Source organism: Artemia franciscana, chromosome 5 (assembly GCF_032884065.1).
Source record: "Artemia franciscana chromosome 5, ASM3288406v1, whole genome shotgun sequence".
Taxonomy (NCBI): Eukaryota; Metazoa; Arthropoda; class Branchiopoda; order Anostraca; family Artemiidae; genus Artemia; species Artemia franciscana.
This window is the reverse complement of record NC_088867.1, coordinates 53,699,289-53,723,454: the sequence shown is the minus strand read 5'-3', so window position 1 is coordinate 53,723,454 and position 24,166 is coordinate 53,699,289. Positions and strand designations below refer to the sequence as shown.

General features: G+C 35.3%; 1 protein-coding gene and 1 long non-coding RNA gene across 12 annotated transcripts in view; one reads left to right on the top strand and one right to left on the bottom strand.

The window, feature by feature from the left end:
* The window catches only part of LOC136027600 (mitogen-activated protein kinase-binding protein 1-like), a 215,511-nt gene that overhangs the window by 111,872 nt on the left and 79,473 nt on the right, over window positions 1-24,166 (bottom strand). For all 11 annotated transcript variants that reach the window (XM_065705011.1, XM_065705005.1, XM_065705009.1 and 8 more), the window contains 2 exons: window positions 6,839-7,021; window positions 1,659-1,819 (listed from right to left, as the gene is read on the bottom strand). In XM_065705011.1, coding sequence (XP_065561083.1) covers window positions 1,659-1,819; window positions 6,839-7,021 — 344 coding nt within the window. The remainder of the gene's footprint in view (window positions 1-1,658; window positions 1,820-6,838; window positions 7,022-24,166) is intronic.
* On the top strand, window positions 5,093-9,503 carry LOC136027602 (uncharacterized). Its single transcript, XR_010617632.1, has 2 exons — window positions 5,093-5,217; window positions 9,368-9,503. It is a non-coding gene; the product is annotated as an uncharacterized LOC136027602 (long non-coding RNA).

The window sequence follows — 24,166 nt, the reverse complement described above, 5'->3', positions numbered from 1 at the left end:
AAGCAAGTTTCATCCCAATCCCTCCAATCTAAGCGTTTTCCATCATTTTAGGTTTCCCCATCCCAAACTTCCCCCAATGTCACCAGATCCGGTCAGGATTTAAGATAAGAGCTTTGAGACACGATATCCTTCTAAATATCAAATTTCATGGAGATCCAATCACCCGTTCGTAAGTTAAAAATACCTCATTTTTTCTAATTTTTCAGAATTAACCCCCCCCCCCCAACTACCCCAAAGAGAGCGGATCCGTTCTGGTTATGTCAATCATGTATCTAGGACTCGTGTTTTTTTTTCCACCAAGTTTCATCCCGATCCATCCACTCTAAGTGTTTTCCAAGATTTTAGGTTTCTCCCCCTCCAACTCCTCCCAATGTCATCAGATCCGGTCGGGATTTAAAATAAGAGCTCTGAGACACAATATCATTCCAAACATCAAACTTCATCAAGATCCAATCACCCGCTCATAAGTTAAAAATACTTCATTTTTTTTAATTTTTCAGAAATACCCCCCCCCCCCCAACTACTTCAAAGAGAGCGGATCCGTTCCGTTTATGTCAATCATCTATCTAGAACTTGTGTTTATTTTTCCCACCATGTTTCATCCCGATCCCTCCACTCTAAGTGTTTTCCAAGTTTTAGGTTTCCCCCTCCTAACTCCCCGCCCCCGTCACCAGATCCGGTCGGGATTTAAAATAAGAGCTCTAAGACACGATATCCTTCTAAACATCAAATTTCATTGAGATCCGATCACCCGTTCGTAAGTTGAAAATACCTCATTTTTTCTATTTTTAAGAATTACCCCCCCCCCCAACTACCCCAAAGAGAGCGAATCAGTTCCGATTATGTCAATCATGTATCTGGGACTTACGCTTATTTTTCCCATCAAGTTTCATCCCGATCCCTCCACTCTAAGTGTTTTCCAAGATTTTAGGTTTCTCCCCCTCCAACTCCCCCCAATGTCATCAGATCCGGTCGGGATTTAAAATAAGAGCTCTGAGACACAATATCATTCCAAACATCAAATTTCATTAAGATCCAATCACCCGCTCATAAGTTAAAAATACTTCATTTTTTCTATTTTTTGCGAATTAACCGGGCCCCCACTCCCCCCCCCCCCCAGATGGTCAAATCGGGAAAAAGACTGTTTCTAATTTAATCTGGTCCGGTCCCTGATACGCTTGCCAAATTTCATCGTCCTAGCTTACCTGGAAGTGCCTAAAGTAGCAAAACCGGGACCGACAGACAGACCGACAGACCGACAGATAGACAGACCGACAGAATTGGCGATTGCTATATGTCACTTGGTTAATACCAAGTGCCATAAAAACAGTATTGATAGAGAGTTAGAATTCCAGTTATACAATCTCAGCACAAAAGTCCGATTAACATTATTTATTTAACTCAATATGTTTCTTTTTATTGTTTTCATAATTTTGCTGTTTTTTTCTGTCTTGTGTTTGTGTTTTGTTCTTTTCTGACAAGGAAAACATTATGCTTGTATTACATTTAGCCTTAGAAGCTACGATGTGCATTGGTGGTTTAATATTTTATTACATAAAGTTGATTAAATAGAAATGTCAAAACAGTAAAAAAAAGGTCAAGTATTTAAACCGATTAAAAATAAACCTAACCCAAAGGAACGCTGTCGAGAGCCCTACCTTATATTTAATCCTACCGACACATCAACTCCAAGATAGTGAGTTCTTGGCAATGTTGTCACAAAACGTAGAGTGTGAGGGTTGAAACACCTGACAATCCCATCTGCACAGCCGATAAATATCAAATTCTCGCCAACAGATATCGAGTTAGCCATGGATGTCTAAAAACAGATATATTTTTCAGATTGTAATATGATACATTTTGAATAACGGCCAAACATATTCTCTTGCTTTCTTGCATGACAAGCAAAAACGCAAACTCATAACCAGACACTTAAAAAGTAAAACTACTACGTTTGTAATCTTCACTACAATCTTTGTCATAATTTATATTAGTAACAAACAGAATTGCACCAAGAGTCATATAACAATAATATTAATACTCATTTTTATTTCTTTAAAAACCCTAGGGCCATGGCAATACAAAATGAAAAATTCAGTTCACACAACAAATGAAAATAATGAAAAATAAGAAAAATTAATACTAGATAAGAAAATAATACTAATAAGAAATACTAATAAGATAATAATACTAATAATAGCAATAATACTAATTAATAATATTAATTAATTAATAAAATTAATTAAAATTAATATTAATTAATATATATATATATATATATATATATATATATATATATATATATATATATATATATATATATATATATATATATATATATATATATATATATATATATATATATATATATATATATATATATATATATATATATATAGATATAATAATATATTAATAATATAAGTAATAATATATATAAGTAATAATACTTAGTAATAATACTAAGATAATAATAAGATAAATACTAATAAGATAATAATACTAAATAAGAAAAATTAATATAAAAAAATCATACTACACAAATAAAACTGCACGAGCTACAAAAAAAATTTCAATGCTCCATTGACAGCCTGAGAAATCATCCTCGCCTTTTAACACTTACAAAGCAGTCACTATACTTACCATCAAGGCCAGATCCAGGGGTGGGGTAGGAGGTTCAACCCCCTCCCTCCCCCCAAGAATTGTAAAAATCATAAAAACATAACAAAGATGAATATAAAAAATTTCCGACGCGTTTTTTAAAGTTTTCTTTTGTAACCCCCCTCCCCCTCCGTAAAAAAATTCTTTTGTAAAACACCCCCCCCCCCGAAAAGAAACAACCCTGGATAGGACCCTGCTTATCATCCATCTTTCATCAAACCTATACTCTCCGTGCACTTCCTTTCGCAATAAACTCATGTTGTTCACACTCACCCATCACATGACCCACAGTCTCATCCATACTTCCGCACACAAGGCTAAAGTAGTCGTCATCCTGCCCTTGCTTCATCACTAAATATTTGTCCTTGTTCCAAGAGGCCTACTATTCACCCTCAATTCAGTAGCGTACTTTAAATCCTCTTTTTTTAAATTCATTAAGAAAAAATTTAATTACGTGTAACTAGATAGTATAGAAATTAGAGCATCAGTAAATAAAACAGAGGCTTAATAATCCGGACTAATCCAGCTATCTAAACAAATTAAATCAACTTTCGAATCCCAATTTAATTTACAAATTGCTACATGTCCAGTCTTTATTTTTGCTTTGCCGAAAGAAACAAAAACATCTATATTTAACTTACCACAAACATCCATCTCAAGTATAAAAAAAACAATATTAATTATTTTGCTGACTATCCCAGAAATCTAATTAAATTAAATCATATCCCGATCATTCAGACTGCTTTATAATTTATTTCAGCTGTTATTTCACCTTCGTCCATGTTTCAGCTTACTTTACCTAAGAAATAGAAGGGTTAATATTTCGACTTGAGACCTAGGGGGGAGGGCGCTTTCAGAAATATTGCACACGAGGGCAATATTCTTTATTTTATTTATTTAGATTTATTCTTTTATTTTATGTTAATTAGCGCGCCACGCTAGGCGCGTGCCTAGCGTGGCGGAATCTGTGCCAAGCGAGGCGGAAGCTGTGTGGCATATTTGGCATTCTGAGATGTAGGCACCCCCTCGCTTAAGACAAAAAATAGACCAACATCCATTTCAGTGTTAAAAGCACTTCGAATCTGTCTTATCATTAAAATACAACCACTGCCAAAATTTAATATCCTTATTCTGTCTAACTTAATTAAATTAATCTAATTCATTTAGTTTATTTAATTGGACTAAATCAGCCTTGAAATTGAACAGGTTCAAACACTTTTTATTAAAAACATGTTTTTATCAAAAACACTTCAACATTAAAAACATGACATGTTTACTCTTAAATTCAATCTTAGATTACTACCAGGTTCTTACAAACCTGATACTGACTGACTATTCCAGTCAGCTATAATAATTTGATCTAGTTTCAATCATTCAAATTCCATTGTAATATAGACCTAGAATTCGCACACTTTTTTTCTTTACCTAGAAATCAAAAAGATATTTATTTTACTTTAATAGAAAAAGTTGATACCAATGGCACCAAATCAGAGGAGGGGGGATAGGAGTAGGGGCATTTGACCCCCCCCCACCCCACTCCTTATATTTGGAAGAAAACTTTTTTTTATATATTCCTTGATAAATGTCCTTTTTTGGTATTTTTATTGGAAAAGTCAAAAAATTAAAAAAATTTTACCCCCTCCCCCAGCATTTTTGCAAATTGGCACCACTAGTGGACACATATCCATTTCAACACTAAAACCGTACTTAATCTTAAAATTCTCATTTCAATGTAACTACTCTCAAATTGGTTTGACTTTCTGTGAATTTCATACTATAGTTCTTTGGGAACCAACTCTTGATAATGTTTTATTTATTTTAACGATTCAACTTGGCAACACTGAAGAAGATATGGTACTGCACTAAAAATTCCTTAATTCTGTGACGGCCAAAAGAAAACAAAAAAATCACTGTTTTCAGGTATGGTTAAACTGAAAATTTTTTCAGGGGGCAAATTTTTTTATTCTGATGTCATTGGAGCTTTAACTTAAAACTAGATATGATCAAAGATCAATTTCAATTAAACCCAACCACATCAGTGCTACATATGCAGTTGTTGGAAGGAGGGGGGATTTAATACAAGGGGGTTGTTGATGCATCCATATTAATATGACTACTACAAGGCTTGTCTTCGAAAAAAAAGAAGTGAATCTGCTTTTCAGATAGCAATTACAAACCTTTTGAATACCGTCCAAATGCATTCTCTTGATATCTTGCATGTCAAGACCTTATTAAACGAAAATGCACACTCAGGATTAAAAGAGAGAGAAAAAGCCCATGTAACCCGTTCAAATTAATGTAACTTGTGAGATGGCTTTTGACGTTACATGAGAGATGAAGGTGGATGATCCTTGGACCACACAAGTTTGACTTGCCAAAAATCGATCAAACTACTTATTTTGGCAGTACCAACTCTAAACTTAGCAATAATCTTTTACGCTTATAATTTAAAATATAATAAAAGAGTTAAAAACATACATAGATATCTACCATCTAGATTCAAGGAATACCGACCGCAGCAGGGCCTGTCAGCCTTACAAAGATTCACCGACCTTGGTAAGTTATCGTTTTTAGAAAGGTGGTAAACACTGTGACCTTTACAGGAATTTACCCAAAAAAGAGGGTGGGCTTACGGGAATCCTCCCTCAAATCCTAAACTGAATTTCTGGGTACTTCTTATTCAAATTATCAAATTAATGGGTTTTTTACTTGGAATGGTTGGAATGATTGGTTGAGCCAAGTTCCAAGGTTGGAACTTGGAATGGTTTCCCTTGATTAGCGATAAATGTAATATTTTTATGGCAATATTATGGTGATCATACAATAGATTGTGATAAATAAATTAATAAGAAATTCAGTTCCATCTAATTTAATTCTGGCTTCAAAGTTCTCGGTAATAGCAAGAATCAAAATGAGTCCCTTTCTTAAAACTAATCACTATTGTCATCTATCTCTTAAGATTCAGAATTCCCCTGAATTACTTATCCAAGCAGGAAAGTGAAATGAGAACGAGGATTGGCTATAAAATTCTAAAATCTTTTGGCAGTGGAAACTCATTATTTTCAACACGCCTAAGTGTGATTCATACTTAAGAGAACGAGGATTGGCTATAAAATTCTAAAAAAAAAAAAAAAAAAAAAAAAAAAAAAAAAAAAAAAAAAAAAAAAAAAAAAAAAAAAAAAAAAAAAAAAAAAATGACCAAAATGACATCTGATAAATATTTTCATAAATATTTCAAATTTAAAAAAAATGGCAACTGCGTAAATATTTTTCTGAATGTTATATTTGCGAGGCCGAAGGTCGGAGTACACTGGCGAGGATCGAAATCACGAGCAAGCAGACAGGTAAAAAAAAGATGTCGTGACTTTGGGCATTCTAAAGATTTAGGCAATTAAATACTCGATTAAGTCCACAAGCCAAACAACCATGATATCAAGTTATAAAGGACAATAAATGCACACAAAAAGTACTCAAACCATATTTAGTTTTCTTTTAATTTTATTACAGATTATACTGCACGAACAAAATTTTATTGCACAAATAATCTATTTTCAAAGATCTTTTATTTCGTTTCCTACAATAAGCTGTAATTATATGATGACTGATAATGAACGGGGAAAAAGGTATATACACCTTATCAAATTTTTCATTCAAATTAATATTTCTATTATTAAAAAAATGAATGGTAGAAAATTAGTTTAATTTGAAATAGATGAATTTGAAACTTGAGTTTAATCTACGAATGAAAGAAGATAGTTACAAAAGTGTTTCCTCCTTTTTTCTGTAAATGAAGTAAAACCTTTTTAGAGTAACATAAAACTTACCGAATTTTACATTTTCCTTTCGGTACTTATGATATATGTAGAACTGATAATGAAGACTTCTATTTTAATTGAAAAAAGTTAAAATCCAAGAGACTGAATCAAAAGACAAACTGTTTTCTTTTTTTCTTTTTTTTTTGACCTTCAAGCGTAATTATAAGATTTACAAATTTTGAATGTTCCAGAAGTAGATCATCAGCACCAACGTACTAGGATTTGTCAATGACAAATGGACTTGAACTTTGACTTTATTTATGAATCAAACATAGGGTTTAAAGGTTTTTGAAACCCTTTCGAATGCTCAGTTATTGAGAATGCTCAGTATAGAAACCCTTATAGCCTTTAAATAAACTCACCCTCAACTCAACCCATTTGTCAAGTACTCTTCTATTGTTAAATTCACAAAGAAGACCAGCTTTAGTAATAACAAACGTTGAATCAGCTGTTTCGCCTCTGCCACACGCAACGTCACAAAAATCATTATTTCTTTGCTCTCCCAGAATCGCAGATCTTCCCATGATTGGAACAGGTTCTTTATACTAAAAAAGGATCACAGTTAAGTTATATTAGGAGGAGTTTTGCCTTCAGAAAAGAATTTTCTGTCATATATACAATAAGAACACATTTACAACATAACATTATGGCATGAACAAGGAGCCAAGGAGTCGCCAACTTTAAGGAATTATGTATACTTGGTGGCGCATGCCAAGCGTGGCGGAAACTGTGCCAAGCGTGGCGATACTGTGCAGCATACTTGGCATTCCGAGATATACACCAGGTGGTGGAAAATGGGCACCCTCTTGTGCGTAGCACTGTTCAAAAGTGAGTTGTTTATCAGAATGAACTATGAATAATATAAGAAAAGAGAAAAGAGAGTGAAAATAGAAAGAAAAAAGGAAACTAGGAATTTGATTAACAGCCAAAGAGCTCGGCCCTCATGCAGACAGCCTGAATCTCCATGTGCCCGCACATGATTTTAGGATTAGGTGGTGTGAGGTCAAAAGCCATAAAAAATATTTGAAAACTCGCCACAAGAATTACATAGCTGTATAAAATATGTAGAAAAAAGTGGCAATTCTTCTTTGCTATTAAGGTGAAGCAAGGTATATATTTTTAGTTGTATAAAAAAAAAACTGCTCATTTGGCATGATTAAAAAGACAAATCAAAAGCAAAAGAGATCAATAAGCATTGAGCAAGGTAAGTTTACAAATCACATCCAGATATTAGCACGTTACAGTACAGAAAGGTTATTCACACATAAGTCTCACTATCACAAAGTTTTAAACATTTATTCTTATAAAGCTAACCAAAGCCTGAGGAAACCAATTCCAAAAGCATCAATTCTTTAGTTAAATGTTAGTTAAATCTTTTGGCAGTGGAAACTCATTGTTTTCAACACGACTGAGCGTCATTCACACTTCTGCAACTCTTCCAAGAGTACGCAAAGGAGTTCAGATAGGCATAGGAGTCCTATGCCCGCAAGTAGTTCAAAGGGCTAATTAAGCCCTCAAATTATGTTGTGACTTGTTAAAGTCCGTGTAGTCCAGTTGCCAATACTATGCAGTCGAAACATCACGGCTACAAGCAGGTATTTTTCATCACTGAATTTAATGGTAGGTTCCGACACACTGAACTGGTAAGTTAAGGCTGGAGAACGTTTGATACGCACAGAAAAACGTTATTGTTTTTTTTTTCAAAATTTTAAATGACCACACAATGTTTCTTTCTTAAGTAGCGTGCACATAATAATAATAATAATAATAATAAAAAAAAAAAAAACCAAGACCATTTTCCAGACCAGAACGACAAACAGATTTCTACAGAGCAAAATATACCAACCTCTATTATTCTAATAAAAATGTGGTTTGACCTCAAACAAATCGCAATACAAATGATTCTTCCTCTATCCAACTAGAAAATAAGTGCTGATTCTGAATCCGGAACGTTTACCACTCTACCTCTTTCATAAATTTGAGTTTTTTGGGTTAAATTTGAAGTTAATGCAAAAAATATTGATTGAGTAAATACCAGCAAACGTGATATGTCAAATTTCTAGATATGTGACATTTGGACATGTCATTTCTAGGCTCTTTTTTTGCTAATGAACACGAAACTAAATGTTTAAAGTAAAAAAAAAATTGTTTCAGGTTTAAAGCTTTGAGAGAGAGAGTAAGTTTGGGGGAGAGGTTCTTAGAAAATAGTGAAAAAAGGGGTCAACCTCAAACAAATTACTATACAACAAATTCTTTCACTATCCGACTAAAAAATGTGTGCTGATTACAAATCCGAAAAGTTTGCCGCTCTTTCACAAATTTAAATTTTTTTAGGGTGAATTTTTGAGGCAAATTTGAGGTACATAAAACCTGGACTATTTCGAAAATCGCCATCGTCCACGAGTTTCGAAGGATTTTGCGTCTCCGATTCTGTGTCTGAAAATTCTACTTTCCCACTGATGCTGGTAAAGGTTTGCGGTAGATAGAGAGGTAGATTTGAGGTACGAAAATTAACAAAAAATCTGTTTTGTTTATGCGTACCCATATTTTATTCGATAAAAAATCCATTTTTTTAACCAATGTCTTTTCTGTTGCAGGACGTGAAAGGTGGACACTTTAGCAAAACTTTAGAAAAGGGCACTTGTCTGTTAGGACACTTTAAGCAAAAGGAAAACCAAACTAATTTGAAATTTTTCGGGTATTTTTATAGTTTGAATTAAAAAATTAAAATTGTCACTCAGACACTATAAACATTTTGGCAGTTTATATAATAACTTTAGCGATTCTGTTAAAATTTTCAAGAATTATTCTACAGGGTGAACCAAATAGATGCGTACCCATATTTTATTCGATAAAAATCTATTTTTTAACGAATGTCTTTTCTGTTACAGGACGTTATGGATGATCGCTTGGAGCTATAGTTGCCCCAAAAATGTCTTGGACAAATAAGCAGAAGATATTCTCCCTGTTTCGAAAACGTTTCCATTGTAGCAACTTTCCACCAAAAATAAACAATTGTTAGATGGATTACGAAGTTCGGAGAGCATGGGACTGAAGTGGACTTATGTTCTAAAGCCACAGGGGGAACTTATTCAGGCAGGAAAAAGAGTGCAAGGACAGAAGAAAACATTGCTGAAGTGAAGGACTAGATTGTCCCTCACTGTTCAACTAAACATAACTAAGTGTGTTCAATCAAACAGTTCGTGGTAACGAACTGTAGTAAGGAGCGACCCGGCTCAATAGTAACCAAAACTCTAAAAAATGGAATTTTGATACCAATAGCTACATCAAAAGAATCGCATTTTAATCCTGGTTTTAAATATATAAGTTTCATCAAGTTTAGTCTTACCCATCAAAAGTTACGAGCCTGAGAAAATTTGCGTTATTTTAGAAAATAGGGGGAAACGCCCCCTAAAATCATAGAATCTTAACGAAAATCACACCATCAGATTTAGCGTATCAGAGAACCCTACTGTAGAAGTTTCGAGCTCCTATCTACAAAAATGTGGAATTTTGCATTTTTTGCCAGAAGGCAGATCACGGATGCGTGTTTATTTGTTTTTTTGTTTTTTTGTTTTTTTGTTTTTTTTTTTCCCCAGGGGTGATCGTATCGACCCAGTTGTCCTAGAATGTTGCAAGAGGGCTCATCCTAACGGAAATGAAAAGTTCTAGTGCCCTTTTTAAGTGACCAAAAAAATTGGAGGGCACCTAGGCCCCCTCCCACGCTAATTATTTTCCCAAAGTCAACGGATCAAAATTCTGAGATAGCCATTTTATTCAGCGTAGTCGAAAAACCTTATAACTATGTCTTTGGGGACGACTTACTCCCCCACAGTCCCCGTGGGAGGGGCAACAAGTTACAAACTTTGACCTGTGCTTACATATAGTAATGGTTATTGGGAAGTATACAGGCGTTTTCAGGAGGATTTTTTTGGTTTGGGGGAGGGGTGGAGAAGAGGGGGATATGCTGGGGGAACTTTCCTTCGAGAATTTGTAATGGGAGAAGAAAATTTCCATGAAGGGAGAGCAGGATTTACTAGCATTATTTAAAAAAAAATAATTAAAAATAAAAGTGAAAAAGCTTTTTCAGCTGGAAGTAAGGAACAGCAATAAAACTTAAAACAAACAGAAATTATTACCCATATGAGGGGCTCACCTCCTTCTAATACCTCGCTCTTTACGCTAAAGTATTTTCAGTAATTTCAACTACTTATTCTATGGCTTTTGTGATTCAGGGGGTCATTCTTAATGAATTGGGATAAAATTTAAGCTTTAGTGTAAAGAGCGAGGTACTGACGATGGGGCGAATCCCCTCATATATGTAATAAAAACATGAGAATACAAAAGTTCTTTACGTAAGCTAATTTATAAGTTACGTAAATCTTTTACCAATAAAAAGATTCGTAAAAAATTAAAAATTCTAGTTGCCTTTTTAATTAACCAAAAAATCGGGGGGCAACTAGGCTTCGTCCCCCGCTCTTTTTTTCTCAAAATCATTCGATCAAAATTATGAGAAAGCCATTGAGCCAAAAAAAAAATATGCAAATTTCGTTTTGATTATTCCTCTGCGGAGAGCCAAAATCAAAACATGCATTGATTCAAAAACGTTCAGAAATTAAATAAAAAAAAAACAAGTTTTTTTAACTGAAAGTAAGGAGCGACATTAAAACTTAAAACGAACAGAAATTACTTCGTATATGAAAGAGGCTGCTTCCTCATCAATGCCTCGCTCTTTATGCTAAAGCTTTTTACTGTTTTTAAAAGAAGAATTGAGAGAAAGAGTCAAACTTTAGCGTAAAGAGCGGGGCGTTGATGAGGAAGCAGCCTCTTTCATATACGAAGTAATTTCTGTTCGTTTTAAGTTTTAATGTCGCTCCTTACTTTCAGTTAAGAAAACTTGTTTTTTTTATTTAATTAAACGTAAGAACACGTCGCATTGACTCCCTTGTCATTCCGAGTTCTTGGCCGCGTCTACGCTCTCATTTCCTAGGGCTGCGTCCTACTGAGTCCTTCGCTGCAGCATTAGACACATTCAGGTTCTACTCCATTGCAGCGGATTGTTCCTCTTATCGATTATTGTGGTGAGCTTTGAACTTAGCTTGCTTTCGTAACCATTTTTGCAAGCTGAGAGATTGTGTTGGCACTTGGTTGCACAATTCAAAAGGTGATATGTCACAAAATATAAGTTTTATGGAAGAGCGAGAAACTGAAGAGCCCGTTCTGTACTTTTCAATTGTTATTATTGAACAATTGTTTGCACAAGGAAGATTCTTATCTTGTCATGAACATAGAGACAACGTTTATACAAAAAAAAATAATCTATTATTTCTGTGTCTAAAAAGGGCAAAATATCCCATTTTTGGGAAAATGTTACTACTACTAACAACTCAATAAAGCACCAAGTCACCTGAGGCCAACAGAGCTACACATGCGCCTCCTCCATTCATATCCATTCAAAGTCTCTCTTGACACCCTCCCACGAAGTGCCCATATCACTTAAATCTTTCCTTACGATATCCTCCAACCCCAACCGGGGACGACCTATTTTTCGTTTAACCCTAGACGGTTGGTCGAAAAAGACAATCTGTCATTCTTCATCCATAGAGCATGCCCAAGCCATCTCAACATTTCTCTCATTACAACCCTAGTAAGCGGAATTAAACCACAATTTTCGTAGAGCATACTGATTGAAATGCGGCCAGTCAGCCGGGTATCCAAGATAATCCGTAGGCAATTTCTCTGGAAAATACCTAGTAAATCTTCTTCCGTTTTTCGGAGCGCCAGATACTACTAATGTACTTGAGACCTATTAAAATATGGAAAAATAAACTGGACAGAAATGCGACTATAAATATTTCATTAATAAAGCAATTCATTTCATAGGTGGTTGGTAAATACCACCCTGATGATGAGTATTACATGTCTTTTGAATTTACCACAACCACACAACTTACCATTACGGGACAAAGCAAGATAACACTTTTGATAGCAATTATTAGTGTTCTTTGGCAAGGGTGGCTACTAGAAAGCCGCTAACGAGCACCTTTTTAAGGGCGTTTCAGCTTAGCCTCCGACTCGGCTGCAATTTTTTTCAACATTAAGCGGCTTTTAACACTACGTACAAAATTTTTATGCTAAGTTGAGTAAGTGGTTTATGTTACATTAAGTATAACCTTTCACTCTTAAACAAGTCCTTACACTCAAGGCTAACATAAAAAATCCATAAAACCACTAAAATAATGGTCTAAGTTCATCACCAATATCATCAGTAGGGAATTCAAAAAATTTAAAATGTGGAACGGAGGAGATTCAAACTCAGATCAAGCCTTTCTTGGTATTTTCGTAAAAAAACTCACCCCTTCTAAATTTTGAAAATACCTTTTTTGTGCCTTCACTTAAAAAAAGAAACCCCTATGTTTTCTAATGCCATCTGCTTTCATAATCACTGAACTCGGATTTCGTAAAACTACCAAGATATTACTAGGTAGGAGTGACCAGATGCAAATTATCTGGATATAGTTATTCAAATTTTTCTTCCAATAAATAAGCCATGTGCGCTAAATGAACAAATCATTTTCTTCCTTTTTTTTCCTAACTGTGCCACATCAATCATTCAATGCTCCCAAATGTAGGCTCAAACTAGACTACCAAAGTGAATTTGAATAGAAAGATGGACGCTTTAAAACAATTCAAGTGCAACGCCATACCCCGAGATTTACCAGGTTAGGAACAGTCGACTTATCATCTAGAGAAAAAAAAAAAAAAAAACTAGAAATGCGAGTCACGCTAAAACTAGGTTACACATTTCAATATGACACGCAATTTAATGATTTAGACAATAAGAGAAAGCTTCATTGTTTTTCCAGCGAGTAGACACTTTAACAAAATTAAATTAAAAGCTTTTCCAATTGAAATTAAAGAGCGACGTTTAAGCTTAAAACAAACAGAAACTATTCTACAAAAGAGGGATTTTTTCACCTGGTGGTTGTAAGCCCAACTATTTAAGCTAAAGTTTAACTCAAGTTTTATCGACAGTATGATCAATATCTATAGTGTGTTGACGCTAAAATTTAGCTTGTACATAAGCATGCTTCGAAAATGATAATCACCCTGAAAAGAAACATCCTTTAATAGTTTCTGTGAGGGGGGGAGAGGTTGTTGTTGGACACGAATTTTTTCTATCTTTTTAAAAGATTTTCCTATGGAGTAAATAATCAGAAACACGTTATTTTTAGGGGATGTCCCCTGTACCTTCCACCCTCGTGGACGTTAAGATATGTATATGATCTTTTACTTCGGCCTCAAAATATTTCTGCAAGATGAGGGAGTTATTACCCTCTGACCATCCATATTCCACGCTTATTTCAAATATATTTTTCAAACTGAAGGGATTTTATGAGGTAAATCCCCTTGCCTTTATATTGATCGGAAGAACACCTCGCAAAAAACTGGGTAATTTGAGATATAAAACTGTACTTTTTGAGGCTGGCAAAATATTCCTTGATCATCTGATCACGCTTCTCTGATCATCTTCCCTTTTTTGCCGCATAAATAAAGCTTAGCTCCCTCCTCATACTGACTAGAATTGGGTGTTTTAACGCCACCGAAGTTTTCCGCCACCCATGAAATCATGCATCATCAAGAGGATTAGTTGGGTCAGAATAGGCAGGTTAGGTTAGTCTATGTCTATGCCTATATCTATGTCTATGTTTTTGTCTATATCTGTGTCTATGTCTATTTCTATGTCTATGTCTGTTCTTGAGTCTATGTCTATTCTGACCTGTCTGAATTAAAAGGTAGTCGGAAAACCGCGGTGGCGTTAAAACACTGCTACGATAGTACATAACCATAATATAACTGTACGGACGGTCTTTAATAACCGTTCATTTTATATTGACAGTACATATGTTAAGGGATGAATGCGCCACGACACGGTAGTATAGTCTCTGAAACTGGGAGCAAATCTACATTGAGAGCAAACTGGCACGAGATAGGCCCTTTTTTGTGAGGCCATCTCTTTCGTTACTTTCAAACGCAATAACTTTAAATTTTCCGTTCTTTGAGTGGCAATGTTGTGAGAAGAAAACGCCACATTTTCTGTGAACTTGACAGTTTCTTGTTCCAATGTGTACACTTTTAAAAGCTGGAATAAAACTCCCCAGTTTTTTTAGCTCTAAAGAAATTAAAAAATATAATCTTGATAATATACAACCATCGACTCGATACGATCACCACGGTGAACACAAAATATAATAAAACCATCAAATTAACACGCAGTCATGATTGTTCTCCTCCGAAAGGATATAAATTCTCTAATTTTTAATCATAGTGACTTAAGCATCCATTATAGTGGTTTAGAACATTTTAAATTTGGTAAACAAGGCCCGAGTTCCCTTTTCTTTTGGTTTTCTTTGATGCTGTTACACTTTTCGTAGTAACTCTATGCTAGATACATGGATAGGGAAATGGCCAACTTGGTCAAATCTCATATTTTCCAACACAGGGTGATTAGAAATTAATTCTTTAAATTAATTTTAAAACAGGAAATTAATTTTTAATTCTAAAGGAGTCCAAATTTTTGACTGCTCTTTTTAATGACAGCATGCTTGAGCGAATCTAGAGAAAACTGTATAAATGATCATTAAAACTATCTAGTTCGGATCGCTTTGTAGACATAAACCAAATTCGTTTCGAAAACATAGCTATTATTGGTCCAGATGGTCTGACTTTAGCTTCAGAATCAAACGTAAAGTATCAAGTACATTAAAACAAAAGTATATGTGCCCCCCGGACCCATTTCAAATCAATTCAAACCAAAAACCACGACTTAAAAAAGGATTCTTCTGTAAAAATTTTAGAGAGTAATTATTATAATAAATACAATAAAAAATAAAAGTAAATAATATAATGGCATCTAATCAAAATCAGGAATCTTTTGTTAATTTTTCTGTCAGAGGCGAAAGGAAAATCGAACAGATGAATATCTATCAAATCGAATGACATTCAAATAGAAAATCAAATAACAATCTTATAATAAACTTATTTACTTTCTATAGATCCTTGGCCCTTTCCCAGCTGAGGACTGGCATCAAAAGTGACATTTCTGCCCGGGTCAGTGCTATTACATGTTCAGTATAACTACAGTAAAACTATAAAAAGTTTTTTATAATGTGTGCTGACGAACAAATAAAAATTCAAAGTGGGAGAAGTCCTTTTATTAGACAGTGAAAACAGATACAAAAAAAATCCGAATATTTCGATAACAGATGTATATGATTGAAATAATTTTTTTTTGCATCTGTTTTCACTGTCTAGTTAAAGAAAGGCAATCATAGTAAGGCAGTGTGGTCTTAGAAAAAATACCAATGTATGCTGACCGTGATGAGTGTTGAAAACAATAAAATAATAAAATAACTTGCAAATATGATTCTGTTTCGGAAACTTTCCAGCATTTCGGAGCGGGGACTTCAAAATAGTCCATAAAAATAGGCAAAAACGGAAAGTATAAAACAAGAGCCAATAGCTTATACGGCAATCGTGACGAGGTCGGAAGAGCCAAGAGCTTCTTCCCACCAACTTTCATCCCGATCTCTCCACTCCAAGCGTTTTCTAAGATTTCCGGTGTCCCTCTCCAACTACCCCCAATGTCACCGGATCCGATCGAGAATTAAAATAAGAGCTCTGAGATACGAGGTCCTTCTAAATATCAAATTTCATTAAGATCCGATAACCCGTTCGTAAGTTGAAAATAACACATTTTTTCTAATGTTCCCGAATTAACCGTCATTCCACTCCTCTCCCCAGATGGCTGAACCGGGAAAGCAACTATTTCTAATTTAATCTGGTCGGGTCCCTGATATGCCTGCCAACTTTCAGCGATCGCTACATTGATCACGTATCTCGTTTCGGATCTTCTTCAGGTAAAAATTGGGGTGGTCCAGGATTTGAGCTGAGACCTCACATCCTAAGCGAGAATCATACCCCTAGACCACAAGCCATACTTAAGAAGAACAATCATTTGTTTTGTCGGCAAATAAAATTCTTCTCAACTATCTTGTTCACTCGCTTCCCCCCAGATGGTCGAATCGAGGAAGAGCGTATTTCTAATTTAATCTGGTCTGGTCCCTGATATGCCTGCCAACTTTCAATGTCCTAGCTTATCTGGAAGTGCCCAAAGTAGTTAAACAGGGACCGACCGACAGAAAGACGGACATAAATTGCGATCGCTATATGTCAATTGGTAAATACCAAGTGCCATAAAAAAGTAGATACAACTGCGGAAATATCGCCATTTTAGGGAAAGGTCTCTGGCGACACCTTGCCCTACGTACCTTCCTCTTAAAATCACAATGAAACTCTCTTGCGACAAAACTGTGCTCATTAAAATAAGTGAGCATGATAAAGCATAATAGACTTAGAAGCACATGGTTTCCGGTAATACGGGCGCTGACGACCTCATATTTTTTTATCCTGACTTTGAAGACGAAAAATATTTGGCAGAAAAGAGGTGTTCCACACCCCAGTCGCAATTGGGGTTAGTAGATTAAATGACAAATTGGCGTTTGTGGGGAAGTCATCAACATTTAACTTCTATTTTTTCTGCTTTTAATAAGACCGGGATAAATAAAACGTACGTCCTAAAACAATTTCATATGGTTTTGGTTTTTCTTTTTACTAAATAAAACATAGAAGATAAGTATTTCTAACAACATATTACCTTTTATTGTTAGCTTCCTTTTTTCTTTTTTCTTTTTTTTTTGCCTGGTCTAGTGATTGTCGTAAATTTCCTACTCGTCGTTCCTGTGCACGAGGAGGAACAAAATCTCCTAAAAACTGTCTGACATATCGCTCAAGGTAATTTTGCAAAAGGCGCATTAAAATTTTTAAAATCCTGACTTCGGCATTAATATAGGTTCTTAAGTACCGGTCCCTGGGGAGTTCCTAATCCCTTAAGCACGAAAGCATAAATTCACTTTCGGAGTGCCGAAAAGGTAGGCCTAAAATTGGATAGAGGGGGTTATTCAGTCTGGCTAAATTCTGGCAACTCAGTCAGAAGGTGGTCAAAAGCAGGTAGCAGATGTATCAAATCAGTATCAAAATACATAATTTATAGTTAAAACAGTTTTCTGTTAGATGCCCCATGCATAGTTAGGATTAGTTAGACCTTTTAAGGGTATGACTAGGGACAGGATCGTTCACGGATATATTCTTTCTTGGGGAACTCCATAGGGAAAAAACCGGTTTTATTTGACAATTTCAATAAACAGTGCCCAGAAATTCGGGATTTTGTGGTGAGGCAAGGCCCACCCCCCTCTGTACGCCCCGGGTTAGGGATGGATAGACATTGAGGGGATAGTTTCGTCCGAAAAGTCTTTGAATAAATGTATTTAATACCCATCAATGGAAAAACAGATGCGAGCACAAAAGGACAACAAAAAAAGCACAAGACACGGATTCATCTAACACAAACAAAGCAAAAAAAAAAAAGTCAGAAACAGATGCCGACTACTGCTGTAAAACATTGGCCCACCGGTGGGTCTTGACAGACGAATTATATCGGTCAATTTGCGACAGAATCGCTTCTTCAGGGTTGGTAATACTGTACTGGCGCGTAATATACCTATTGCTTGTCTACGGTGGTAAACACGGTGGTAATAGCTTGTCCACGGTGGTTTGCATACTTGTAGTACAATGAGCGTAATTTCAGTTTATCTGTAGCCGTAAAAATATACCAAAATGGGATAAAGTACAGACAATGAGGCAAAATCATAGCATCGTATACCTGGACCAACAGGGGACGATCAAACTTCCGCTTATTTGCCACTATACAGCTATACGTAAAAGAAGACCGCTTCTGAAAATGAAAAGCCAGTACCTACCACGTCTCTAGTATTGACCGTCCAATAGGGAGGCCCAGATATACAATATCATCCAGAAGCTCAACAATAGAATAACCAAGTGTGACGCTTCGACCAGCATCTGATTTTGAGTTAAAAAGCAGCACTTCAGACTTTTCAGCATTAAACTGGAGTCCAATATAGCCATACTCTAGTTGCGAATTCATAAAGTTATCTTTTAGCTTTTAAGTGTTCCTTTTCTATTCTCTTCATACCACAGCCCAATATTTTGGTATATATCAGAACGTTCCTTCGAATCTTCAACTGGTCATGGAATCTGTTTTGGTTTTGGTCAACCAAAACACGTTATTAGTATTCCACTCCAGATAAAACCAGGGGGGGGCTAACTTACTACCACATATTGTACATCATGGAACGCCACGTGTGCAGTTATGTCACGCTTGACACGGTCCCCAAAACACTTGACACAGTCGCCAAACACTTGGCACAGTTCCGCGACGCGTCACCTGGTGTACATGATTTCTGAGTGAGAGCGGCCCCTCGGATAAAACAAACTGCTGAAGAGAATGTAGTCAACCAAATTAACTAAATAGAGTATATGGCTGCAAGGTCAGACCAAAAAACGTAAGCATGTAAGCATGTACAGAGAAGGGATTTACACGACTTCCCCCCAAACTTCTTACATGCTACGTATTTACGATCTGGTGTTTCGACAAACCTATCCACACCCCTAAAAAAACGCACATGAACCAATCGGAGAGTTTAGATTTTAATTATATATTCTAATACAAAACAATAATCCAAGATATGTTTCCATTAAAAGAAAAAATAAAGGATAGGTAGTTGTGTATTATATGGTAAACATTCAACAAGTGAAGTTAGATTAATCCTAATGAAATATGAAAATACGATGAAAATGCAATACTTTAGTAACAAAACTATGAAAACTACAACAAAAATTATGGTAGGGGACCGCAGAGAATGCAATACATTAAATACCAAGCCTAACCTAACCAAATTATCATCTCTATATCTTAAGTATTTAATAAAAATGTGGTACTTGTGTATTATTCAGAACAGTCTCAAAAGATGATGAAAACATAATACTTTATTAGGAAAATTGTAACCTAACCTTTCAAACACGGCCTATTGTTACACTTCCAAAAATGCTCCTTCTCGTAAAAGTATAAAGTCATGTTGTGTCCATTGACCCACTGTTTTGTTGTGAACAACAACCCCTTATCCTGGAAAAATATAATGGCCACTTTTTCAGTCTTTGGCAAATCCCAAATCTTCATTTCAAAATCCATGTTCAGACACTATCTTCTATCACTATGCGTAGCAAACTAAATTGAGTTTTGTCTTTGTGGCTCTGAAACCGGATTTTCTCATAAAATGTACCTGCGTCGTAGTTTGTTTCACAAAAGGACCTAACTTCACTTATTGAATGTGTTCTGAACAATACACAAGTACCAAAATTGTGCCTACAACGTAGATTCCAACTGAGCCTAAGCTTATTTTCTTCAAATACAGAGTGTGGACCATATAATACATGAGTACCAAAGGATATTTTACCAAGATTCAAACTGAACATAAGCTGGATTTCTAGTATATTGAGCTAAACTTTAGGAAGTATAAACTGTCGAAGTTCGATTGATTCTGAAGGTCTTTACGCAATTATTGACTATGAAATACAACTTCTTGAAATAAATGTTTGCTGATTCTCCGAATTTGAGACCGATCCCGCAACCCATTCATTTTCTTATTATGATTGACATCCGGTTGTGCCCTCTTACCACAGCTAGAATGAATGTGGCAGTGTTAAAATAATAGCTATTATGCTCAAAAGCATGAAACCACAAATCAAACGAAGTCAAAACAAAGACATTCATCATCTGAACACGCGTATTACTATTTTGCATCATATTTTTGTATTACCTGGATAGGGCCGGTGCGCAGGAATTGCTTTCGGGGGGGGGGGGGCGATAAAAAAATTTATTTTAAAATTTAGACAAGTACCTGAAATTCAAGAAAATTTAGAAATTCAAAGGAATGGGCCTTGAAGTTCATTTGCATATGTCCCTGACCTGCACACATGGAGAAGGATCTCGTTCAAATTGATCTGGAGAATCCTAAGATGAAAACATTCTTGTCTTATAGAAGTACAAACAAATACCCATTGTAAAATGTGCAATCTTACCCTAGATTCACACAGGAGCGAAATTTGCTCATCGCCGCAATTTAATTACCAATTTTAAATTGGTAATTAACACTTTGTATTTCATACAAAGAAACGGAGTGATTTTTCCACCATTTTTTCCACACAGCAGCAATAGCAATGGAAGCTGAGAAGCTGATTAGGGCTGTCCAGTTCAACAAAATTATTTAGAAACAAAAGAAAAGGGACAAAAAATGCAGCTTTAGTCGTGAAAGCATGGGAGTAAAATATCATCCTCATCCATCTCAACCCCGCTCTTTCAACTTTTAGCATTTGACCACTAAATGTTGGCCGACATGAAAACCATGTGTGAACAAAATAATTCTTTTCTGTATAAACCAAGGATTAGACCAAGAGTGCAGCTTAAGGGGTAGGGTATATTCTTAATTCAGGAATAAGTAACTACACAAATTATAGAATAAAGAATTCACAAATAATATGGATAAGATTCAGTATTTGCTTAAAACCGAATTGATGCGATGAGACTAGTTGGGGAGCGTACCTCCCAGGAACATTCGAAGATTGTGAGACTAAAACAGATTTTTGTGCTTAGTCCCTCTTCCTCCCAATAGGATTCCTGTTTATGTTACATGGCCAGATTAATGACTTGAAAGGAGGGACCCAAGTCTTCTGGCTGGGGATTTCAACAATGATTTAAAGTCGTTTTTCATCATCAAGCAGCTGAACAGGCTGTATTGTTCATATTTCAACAGGTAATAGCCTATGTCCATAGTTACGGCCTTCTCCTACCTGTCAGTACTATTTAGACACTTGAAACGTGCTTTTAGACTAAACAAATTCATTAAAATGCTTGCTCTTACTGCCCCATATTTTAGCCTAATTTAGGTTATGTTAATAAATGTGAAGATGAAGTGCATTAGCATTAGCATAACGATGACAGACTTCATGTTGTGATAAGTAAATGAACAGTCAGCTGAAAAATTTTCTATGCCTCTAATCAATATAGTTAATTAGCATCAATCTGCATTTCTTTGATTGGCTATTCCTTATCCGTATCCCCTTAATACCAATAGATTTTTCAAATGTCAATGACTTTATGAAAGTATAGAATAATGCGAGGACATCACGCACAAATGTAGAGGGGGTGGGAGTCAGAACCCACGACAGAATGTGAAGATTCATTTGTAATTTTTTCCTTTTTAGGAAGATAATAGATTTTTTTCTAATACAAAGCTTACATGCTGAGCTAGAAAATAAAATCAGGATTTTTTTTCTATCATTCAAAATTTCTTAGCGAAATTTTGAAAATAGTCTTACTTGGAAATCTGGGTTTTCAAAAACTAGATAATCAAAAAATTAAAACCAAAAATCAAAACAGATTACAAAAAAAAATAAAGTTGGAAACTTTTACACTTTTTAGCATAAAAAAAAGGCCAAAAACTTCAGGAAATCATTGCAAATGTCTATGGGTACTAGTGTTACACAAAAACTATATTATTAAACTATATTATGACTATGAAAAACTTATTATTAATTAATATTAATACTATATTAATTAATATTAATACATAGTATAATTAATATTATACCATGAAAAACTATATTATGACTTTTTCCATTATAAAAGAGTGTTTGGTCTACATCAGACAACTCATTCACAGATTCTGAAAGGTGATATGGGCCTGTTTTCTTTAAAGCTACGTAGGTATATTTTAATGCTTAGATTCTGGTTGAAGTTAACTAAGAGTAATGAAGATAGACTAGTAAGAGTGACATATGAAGAGATGTTGAAACGTGGTTTAAAAACCTCGTGGCCATCCCAAATTAAATCATTACTAGAAAAAGTAGGAATGCCTTATTTATGGAATAATGGTCTTTGCTCTAGTGATGTACCAATAAATTTAGAAAGCCAGATACGATTTATATTAGAGTCAGGAAATTAAGCATTGGCAAGGGCTGGTTTTAGATTCTACAACCCTACAACATTATAATCAGGCAAAACCTAGTTTTGGAGAGGAAGTTTATTTTAAATTTAATTTACCGGCTATGATTCTACGTCGTTGGATTCAGCTTAGGGCGAATTGTCTTCCAATCCAGAACAGGCAAAAAACGTTCGACAAAAATAAAATGATAGTTGGTCCTGATAGGCGGTATGCTTGTCCCCTTTGTAAAGATGATGATGAAGACTTGGATCATTTTCTCCGGAAATGCCCGGTGCTCTTGGATTTACGGGAAATTTATTTGCATGGGATTAATTTGATGCTTCCGGGTATTCTACAAAATAGTAACCCAACCACAATATTTCGAGTGGGAGTATATATAGATAAATCCTTAATAAGAAGAAAAAGTTTTATATGACTAATTTCTTTTGTAGTTAGATTAGGCACTTTTTGCGTTGAATTCTGTTTTTTGTGCGTGTTCGTACTGTTGTTAATTTCCTTGCTTGTTTGTTATTTATTTATATTTTTGTGTGTATATGGCCCATGGGTTTTTGAAATACACCTATCTATCTATATATCTATCTATCTATCTATAGCCGGCCAAGCTGCATATGACAGGCATTATCGGAGAATCAAACTTTCCCAATCTTCCAATCAATCCAAAACACAAAAAGCTGGAATCCACAAACGGTGATTTCAACTATAACGAGTTGGAGAGAGGAAGGCAGGGGATGCAATTTGTCCTGGCACATACGCAGGGGGGGGGGGGGCTTCGCCCCCCCCCCGAAACTTTGTGAAATGTTAAATTTTCCCATGTTTTCTTGGGATTTCTGGCAAAAGTAGGACATTTATTAAGAATCTAGATACATGTGTGAAGCCTTTTTGGGGGGATTTTAGAGCATGCCATTATCCGGTCAAGTCACTGCCCAATTATTAGCCCATTTTATGTCTAACTTTTTACCCTCTTTGAAGTAATTAGCAATTGTGCCGTTATTTTTTTTTTTTTTTTTTTTTTTTTTTTTGTAAAGAGAGTTTGCTTTCCACAGCAAAATAGAATTATCCTTGATATTAGGGCTTTTATCCCCCCCCCCCCTTTCAGGATAAAGTACAGCTTTTAATGCTTCAATTTTGGAAACTGCCATTTTTAATTAAAATCTACGTTTTTGCAATAAAATAACTACCCCCCCCCCCACAGCATCCATATTGCACTCTTAACCCTAAAATTTTCCTTTCAGTGGGATATAATAGATTAATCACTGGTTCTAAATCGCTATGAGCATAACCAGAGCCTAAAACGTACTTTTGAGGCTTCAGTCTTCTCCCCCCCCCCCTATCCGCTACAATACTACAGATTAAAGTTAGTCTGTATTTTCCGATATACATACTTTTCGCATTACTAAATAAAAAAAGTGCTACTTTATATCTGCTGTTTAGAAGGTTTTGCCCCCCACCCCCGAAAAAAAAAATCATAACACTTCCGTAAGCTGGATGAAGGATCTAAAGGGGCTTAAAAACGATTTTAACTTGTAGGTAATCATCTTCGGCAAATCAATATATATGCCTTTTATCCATAGTTGTATTCATGTAAAGTTCTTGTGAATCGTGCATTCCGTTAAAAGGAAGTCTAATTTGTGGTTGATATACAAAAGCAAATTAGCTTTTATTTGTCAGTGGGAGCGTGTTGCTTTTTCCTTTACAAATTGAAGCGTGACA